The 8,725-nt window shown below is 37.6% G+C and overlaps 1 protein-coding gene across 1 annotated transcript; it reads left to right on the forward strand.

The window, feature by feature from the left end:
• Nucleotides 1–272: 272 nt before the first annotated feature.
• LOC136208436 (digalactosyldiacylglycerol synthase 1, chloroplastic) lies at nucleotides 273–8,423 on the forward strand. The gene is made up of 7 exons (XM_065999302.1): nucleotides 273–991; nucleotides 2,707–2,736; nucleotides 3,551–3,638; nucleotides 4,986–5,470; nucleotides 5,568–5,834; nucleotides 6,002–6,351; nucleotides 7,611–8,423. The coding sequence occupies exons 1-7, from the start codon at nucleotides 368–370 to the stop codon at nucleotides 8,143–8,145; spliced, it is 2,379 nt and encodes a 792-aa protein (XP_065855374.1). The 5' UTR covers nucleotides 273–367; the 3' UTR covers nucleotides 8,146–8,423.
• Nucleotides 8,424–8,725: the final 302 nt, after the last annotated feature.

The following is an 8,725-nucleotide window of genomic DNA, read 5'->3' on the forward strand; positions in this document are numbered from 1 at the left end:
ACCCAGCATATACTTCGTTTTTTTTTTTTTGGTTAACACCCAGCATATACTTCAGCCACCCATCGGGAATATTCAAAAAATACTGTAAGACCTCCGCAAAATGAGTATATTCGGAAATTCTATAACCAATCATATAACGCCACGTAATAATTTACCCTGAATATTCCATGTCAGCAGCACCCGCCAAAATCTACCCTTACCATTTCAAACGTACGTGTTAGTTGACACGTGTCCACTTCGAGAAAAGTAGAGAAAACACACACCCGAAAATCATAACCGTTAAGACTGTCCATTTCTTTTGCTGTTTTTCTCTTCAAAGTAGAGAGAAAAAGAAAGAAATCCCTAAATTTTCAATTATTGAATCGCCATGAACGGCGATTCTCAGCTTTCAGCATCTACCAACACTGCGTTTTCTTTCATATCTAAGGGATGGCGGGAGGTTCGTGACTCGGCCGACGCGGATCTCCAACTCATGCGAGCCCGAGCTAACTCGTTTAAGAATCTGGCTAACTCATTTGATCGGGAGATTGAGAACTTCTTTAATTCCGCGTCTACTTCGTTCTCTGTAGGCTCGTTCGGGTCCTCGACGCCGACGGAAATTGATTTCGTGAAGAAATTGCAGCCGAAGATCTCGGAGTTTCGGAGGGTTTACTCTGCGCCTGAGATTAGTAAGAAGGTGTTAGAGAAATGGGGGCCTAGGGCGAAACTAGGGATTGATTTGTCTGCTATAAGGAACGCGATAGTGGCGGATGTGGTTGATGAGGATATAAATGCGATTGTGGAGTTTGATAGGGTTAGGAGAAGGAGAAAGCCTGTTAAGTTTAGTGAATTTTGGGGTGAACGGAAAGAGGATAGAGGGCAGTTTCGGGAATGGGAACCGATAAGGGCATTAAGGAGGAGGTTAAAGGAGTTGGAGAAGAAGAGTGAGCCTGTGGAGATTTTTGGGGGACTCAAGAATAACGACTTTGTTGAGAAGTTGAAATCAAGCTTGGTATGTATATTTTGCTATATTCATGTACTTTTTTCTGTTCTCAGCCAGTAGCTCACTTGGTTTTAAATTGTTCCAATGTTAATTTAAATGACTTATCAAATGAAGAATTGATGAAACCCTTTGTTTTCTACAGATTTTATAGTTCGGATGCACTTTTTCTCCACATAAGCGACTCTGAAATATACGTAGTTTTCTTTTGGTGCTGAAACAACTTTCATCTAATTCCTAAGAGCTAAATCAAACGTTCCCTTAGATTTGGACTTGTCAAGTGGTTTATCCATTTTTCTTTGGCTGATATGGTTTTTGGTCCCTATCAGAGACCTTTTTGAAACCTTAAGCGCGATTATGTTCTAATGTTTATCATGTTTAATTAAAGTAATCCAAAGAAAAGGACCTAAGGCTAATTCTAAAAACCTCTTTTTAGGCTATTAAGCATGACATTTTACATCTAATTTTTCCAGGAATCTGTTTTCGGGTATGTTATGTCTTTGCCTCCTACATCTTTTTGATCCTGGAGCCTAGGCTCAAGGCGCAACTCAAGGCACGGGCCTGAGGAACACTAGGCACAGAAAAAAAAAAACTCTTTTACTAGTTAAAGCATAAAAAAAGGCGGGCTGGTGCACTACGCGGGGTCCCACCACAAGGGTGTATTGGGGACAAGCCTTCCCCTGTCAATTTTTTTTTGGCAAGAGGCCGCTCCTAAGACTCGAACCCATGACCTTTCGATCACACGACAACAACTTTTACCGTTGCGCCAAGGCTCGCCCTCTTACTAGTTAAAGCATAAACCAAAAAAATACACGTATGACCACACAAAAACAAAACCACATAAAAACATAGTGGAGGAGACTCTTCTTTACGTGACTGCTCTTAATCCCTCTCTAGTCTTTCTATGTTTAGTTATTTGTTTGATATTCTTATTTAGATCAATGGTTAATATTAATCTTATTTAGATTAGTTTAGTGGTTGGGAAACCCTTAGTGAAAACACACAGGCGCGCCTTGATTCAGGTTCCGAGGCCTGGGCGAGGCGCACAAGACGAGAGCCTTTTAAACAGTGCCTCGCTAGGTTCACTACCTTGAGCCTTGAGTGAGGTGTGCCTGAGGCGGGCCTTTAACAACTATGATTACCATTCAGTAGTTTCTCTCAGTTTATGCTTGTGTTTCAATGTTTGACATACTTGTTGATGGGGTGGAACTAGGTCGGGAGGGATGTGATGCAGTGATGCTCTTTAGTGTGGATTAATTTTCTGAATCAGGATATGCTCGTAACTTGTAAAAGGTTGCTGGCTAATGAAGCTTCTTGCATGGTCATAACTTGAGTGTCTGTACTAGATGTGTAGTTGCAAACTAACTGTTCTAGCCAAATATTGTAGATGATACATGCATTATAATTTCAGTATGGATATGCCTATGTAGTTTTTCTTTTAATTCACTATTTAAATCACTTCCTTCTGTCATATCTCAGAAATGATACCAGTTTAAGATGTTGCATAATTCAATATACCTAGGGACCACCTGAAATGAAAGCGGTTAAACTTTAAATATCCAATTGGACTTTGGTTTGAGTTTTGACGTTATCTTAACTTGTAAAAGTTAGAGGTACATAATAAGTTAAAAATTGTCAATGTCCATTTTGTTTATATCTTGATGTTCGTTCATCTTGATGATTATAAGCTGCAAACATTCTTTTAATGAAGTATCAATCTCTTGCAGAAAGCGATGCGGGAGCCTCAAGATTCAAAGGTTAGGCATCTTTCACAATCAGTCTTTATCTGATATCATATTCACCACATGCCTATGATATTTGATGCATTGCCAGGTGCCTCTGGATATTTAGGAGCATTATCATGTTTAGTGTAGCAACTAGTAGCATCAGAACCGTGGATGGTGGGTAGTAAACTTCATGCATATATGATCAACGAAAAGGCCTTTTTCAGCAATTTTTATGACACCGGCAGTCTGGCAATCTGGTTTTTTCGGGTCTTAAGTATGGATGCTGATAGCGTGTTTTGTAATTTTTTGTTGTTTCACAAATATGATTTCTCTGTCTCTACTTTTGACAAATAAGTTTTATGGTATATGTATTTGATGCCGCGTTGCTCATTATTGTTGGAAGGCCTTGAGCACATTAAATTAGGCTGGGCATGTGACATCTATGTTACAAGCACCTCTTGAGCACTTTGTTAGTACATTGATATATTTTATTAGGGGATGCAATGAGCTTGGATTTTGATCTAGATATGGGGAAAGCATCCGATTAAGAATAAACATTTTTGTGGTTTTGTAGCTTAAGTTCATTTTATGTCTAGGCACATTTCTGATGGTTACAGTAAAACAGGCTATTTCATTTCTTAATTGTTGGAACTTGGAGGGTATTATGCTTAAAGTCCATTTTATGTTAGGGTTAAGTGAACAAGTTTCCATACGGGTTGCTGTGTAACAGGCCCTTTGATATGTTAACTCTAGGAGCTTGGAGGATGCTATTTTTATTTGGTAGATACACACAACACATTTTATTTGAATAAATGCTGAATCTCCCCTGTTCTTTCTGATATAGGAAGTTCCACCACTGGATGTCCCTGAATTATTGGCATATTTTGTTAGGCAATCTGGACCCTTTTTGGATCACCTTGGAGTTAGAAGAGGTAAAGCTGATTTTCTTGTTTCAAGACAAATTACATAAGCTTTTGTTCTATTCTCTCTCTCTCTTCAATATATAGTTTGTAATTTGTAGAAATGCCTTTTATTAAGAATACCATTTTATTGATTCTTTATCTTTCTGGTATTAACATTCTTTTTCTAATTTCATATCGGGGAGTTCATTTTAGGCTTTTCTTCATTGACATGCTGTCTTTTTAGTTGTATTCTGGCTTTTAGAAGGTGTTATTTATATTAGATATGTGTCAACATGACTTAAACAAGTTAAGCGTTTGTGCCCCACTTTGAACTGGTGTATATGATTTTTTTAGATAAAGAAGCAAATTGTGGTGTCATGTGCTTATATTATCATGACCATGATTGATTTGCATTTTTGTATCAAATAGTAAAAGCACTAGGATGTTGTTATGTCGATGCTGGAGGAAATAGCAGATGTTTTTCGTTAGCCTGGCAATACCCTTATTTGATGCCAGCGACTTTTAAACTTAGGTTTATATGTGCCTGAATTGACCCTGTATCTATGTCAGTCTTGAGTGGCTGAGATTTTATTCCTTACTAGAGCTACATCTGTTATTTTCATTAGGATGTTATTGGTATTACAGGGGCTGTAATAGTTCAATTTATTTTGAATGTTGTAGCAAATTGCTGGTGGTTTTGTAGTTCTGACATATGATGAAGTGCTCTTCTCTTTTCACTTTTATTGCATATATTCCTTTATGTGATCCTATTAGGATTAACTTTATCCTTTCACGTGTCTTGTAAGAAAAATGAGCGATGGAGTGTGTTTGTCGTGTTGAAGAAAGGTGACTGTCTGTGAGGAGGCGAGCAGATTTGGCTGTTTATAGAATTTGGTTTAAAGATGACTGAGATGGTGATATTTGCTTCTTTTCTGAGAGGGGTGTGCTGCTATTGATAAATTTTAAACCTTCCACCAATTCTCGTTTCCATTTTCTGTTATAAGTATTTGTTTCTCATTCTGATGATCATCTTGTTGTCCATTTCAATCATCTCTGTCCTTGCATCTGTTGAAGCAATAGTTTAGAAGCCACTGGCTGAACAATCTGAGAACCAGGGTGATTTGTGTTCATGTTCTTTTGGTTTGAATTATATTTTCCATTCAAGAAAAAGTTCGGAAGCCATCTATAGTAGCTGAACAATAAGGACAACCAACAAATTGGTTTTGCTATTTGTTTGCTTTTCAATTATTGATGGTTTGCATACATTTTACTCATTATTTTTCTTATGCAGTATATTTGCCATTTCTTGATGATAAGCTTACTCTATATTGGTTGCGAAAACCAGCCATGACTCATTTTGATTGAACGTGATTCCAGATATATGCGACAAGATAGTTGAAAGCTTGTGCAGTAAACGCAAGAATCAACTTCTACTGCGAACACTGTCTACGGGAGAATCCTCTGTTATTGAAAATGAGGGTGTGAATGATGAATTGGATGTAAGGATAGCAAGTGTCCTTCAAAGCACTGGGCATTGTTACGAGGGTGGCTTCTGGTCAGACTTACCAAAGCATAGTCCATCAGATAAAAAGAGGCACGTTGCCATTGTGACAACTGCTAGTCTTCCATGGATGACGGGCACTGCTGTAAATCCACTTTTCAGAGCTGCATATTTGGCAAAATCTGAAAAACAAAATGTTACTTTAGTGGTTCCATGGCTTTGCAAGTCAGATCAAGAGTTAGTGTATCCCAACAATGTTACTTTTAGTTCACCAGAAGAGCAGGAGAGTTATATTCGCAACTGGCTCGAGGACAGGGTTGGCTTTAAGTCTGAATTCAAAATCTCCTTTTATCCGGGAAAGGTAAGTGTCTGGGTGATAATCTTATTATGCACTGTTGTTTTACTAAAATGAAATGATAGCCAGCATATTTAACAATTTTGTTCTCATTATTTTCTAGTTCTCAAAAGAGCGAAGAAGCATAATACCTACTGGAGATACTTCGCAGTTTATTTCATCAAAGGAGGCTGATATTGCTATTTTAGAAGAACCAGAACATTTGAATTGGTATCACCATGGTAAACGCTGGACTGATAAGTTCAATCATGTTGTTGGTGTTGTCCACACTAATTACCTTGAATACATCAAGAGGGAAAAGAATGGGGCTCTCCAAGCTTTCTTTGTGAAACACATAAACAATTGGGTCACCCGAGCATACTGTGATAAGGTAAACTATCTTAGTTTGTGGACTATCCTTAGATTTTCAATGCTGACCTTTCTTCATTTTAAGTCTTGTTAGGTGGCTGAAGCAGAAAGATGACATATGTACATATAAATATGAGATTTTCTGTGAATGTCCTATAATGTGACTGCAATGTGTGTTGACGATTTCAGGTTCTTCGCCTTTCTGCTGCCACACAAGATTTACCCAAGTCCGTGATCTGCAATGTTCATGGAGTGAATCCCAAGTTTTTGAAAATTGGAGAAAAAGTTGCTGCAGAAAAGGAACTTGGGCAGCAGGCCTTCTCAAAAGGAGCATATTTCTTAGGCAAGATGGTTTGGGCCAAGGGGTACAAGGAGTTGATAGATTTGCTAGCAAAGCATAAGAGCGAGCTAGATGGCTTTAATTTGGATGTATTCGGGAATGGTGAGGATGCAAATGAAGTACAGACTGCAGCCAAAAGGTTGGATTTGAAAGTCAACTTCATGAGAGGGAGAGACCATGCGGATGATTCTCTTCACGGGTAAGTATCTGCTGTAATCTGAAGGCTTTTATATTATCACTTCGGTGAAAACCACCTGGTTACCAATAGATCTAGGCTTATTAGATTTAAGTCTTAGGATGATTGTAATCTCCACCTTAAGATTCTAATAAGCCTAGATCTAACGGTAACTGCAGCAATTTTGTCAGTTATTGACCAGGTGGTTTTCACCGATTATCACTATATCAGTGCAATTAATCTTCATATGGGACACGATAAAGTATTTGAAACACTTTATAAGTTTATATGTTTCATATCTATAACTGGTAAATTACACTCATGGGCTCTCAACTTAGGCCTTACTTTCTTTATAGTGTCTTGCCTTCAAATCCGGATATAAAAGTCCATGAACTTTACCCTTTACTAACAAAAAAGTCCCTTATAAAAGTAAATGACCGATGACAGTTTCAAAATGGAAAAGTCTAAGAACTAAGTTTTTTAGAACTACATTTTCCATGGAACCACCATTTTAGTAGTTTTCTCTCTAAACGATCACTAACCAGACAACACCTAAAACGACCTCAAAACCAAAAAGTTCAAGAATTAAAGTTGCTTAGAATATCATTTCCATTAGCTCTTCAATGGAGGGTTACCTACTATTGAAGTGGTTCAGCGTTAAGAGACTTTTATGTTAGTCAATGCAAAGTTAAGAGACTTCTATGTTTGTTTTCGAAGTTCAGAGGCCATAAAGAAAGTAAGACCAAAATTGAGGAACCATCGGTTTAATTTACGACATCTTTAACTGTGAAATTATCTAAGGTACATAATCCTTACCTATCTTTAGCTTCTTGGTTGAGCTTCCCTAAAATGATTGAATGCTAACCAAGTGATGTGTGTTGGTTCTGTCTCAGAATATCTTTATGTATGATTGTCTGATGAAAACTCGAACACAGACACAGATCAACAAACGTAATATGAAGAAACGAAACTTATATTACTGATGATAGAGTAATTGTTATAGAACAAAGAAAACAATAATCTAATGCAGAAAGAACCTCCTTATCCTGCACTAGCCTAAGACGAGAACCTCTTCTTCCAAGCCAAAGGCCGATTCCCAAAATGAATTCCAGAATACCCTTCTACTCCCCCTCTGATCTATATATTACCTCTAATATGACAAACTCCAGCTAACCAGCTAACCCTATTCACGTGTCACTTTTCTATTCCAATATTGCCCTTCATTCACGTAATAGTATTATATATCACAGTCTGTTTTTTAACATTTGGTTTCCTGTATGAAGGTACAAAGTTTTCATAAACCCTAGCGTGAGTGATGTGCTCTGCACAGCTACAGCTGAGGCGCTAGCGATGGGAAAATTCGTAATATGTGCTGACCACCCATCAAATGAGTTCTTCAGATCATTTCCAAATTGCTTAACTTACAAGACATCTGAAGACTTTGTTGCAAAAGTAAGGGAAGCATTAGAAAACGAGCCTCAACCTCTTACACCGGAGCAAATGTTCAACCTCTCCTGGGAAGCTGCCACCGAGAGATTCATGCAGTACTCGGAACTGGACAAAATCTTAAATGATAATCAGGGTGATTCAAAATTCAGGATCAATAACGGGAACAGAATGTCAAAATCAGTTTCATTGCCTAACATGTCTCAGATGGTAGATGGAGGGTTAGCGTTCGCTCATTATTGTCTCACCGGGAATGAGTTCCTTAGACGCTGTACCGGAGCAACACCTGATACGCGGGACTACGATAAGCAACACTGTAAAGACCTGCATCTCTTGCCTCCACAGGTGGAAAATCCCATATATGGCTGGTAATCAGATCCCAACTACATCTTGTGTATATTAAATTTATTTACCTACAGCTTTCTGGGCCTAGGTTAGTTAGATTTTTTTTTTTTGCCAATGTATTTTTGGGGTCTGAATAATAATGTTTAGACAACTTAGTATAAAGTTTTTTTTTTTGGCTGTTTCTTCTTATAAATAGGAAGAAGTAATTGATAGTTAAGGTGTAGTATGTGTTGATGTAAGTAAGACATTGACAGATTAAGCATATATTATCTAAAGTAGCTTGCATTTGGTAAAGTCTAAAATTATTTGCTATTGTATTTGTATACCTATTTCTGTTTTACCTATAGGTGCTATAAGTACACACGACTCGATTGCACGACATAAAATTTACATGTAATTTTAGTGTTTGGGTTGAGTTGATATGCTAACTCGAAAAGGATATGAATATTTAAACTTATGCGTAAATTATATACGTGTGTACAACCTTTGTCATTTTTCATACTTTGTACATAAAATTGTATTAGCATTTTGGTAACTTCTCACTAAAGTGTACAGCCGGTAATTGTGACTGGTCAATGCAAAGTCAATATGTCATGTCAGCAATTTG

This window comes from Euphorbia lathyris, chromosome 10 (genome assembly GCF_963576675.1).
Source record: "Euphorbia lathyris chromosome 10, ddEupLath1.1, whole genome shotgun sequence".
Lineage (NCBI taxonomy): Eukaryota > Viridiplantae > Streptophyta > Magnoliopsida > Malpighiales > Euphorbiaceae > Euphorbia > Euphorbia lathyris.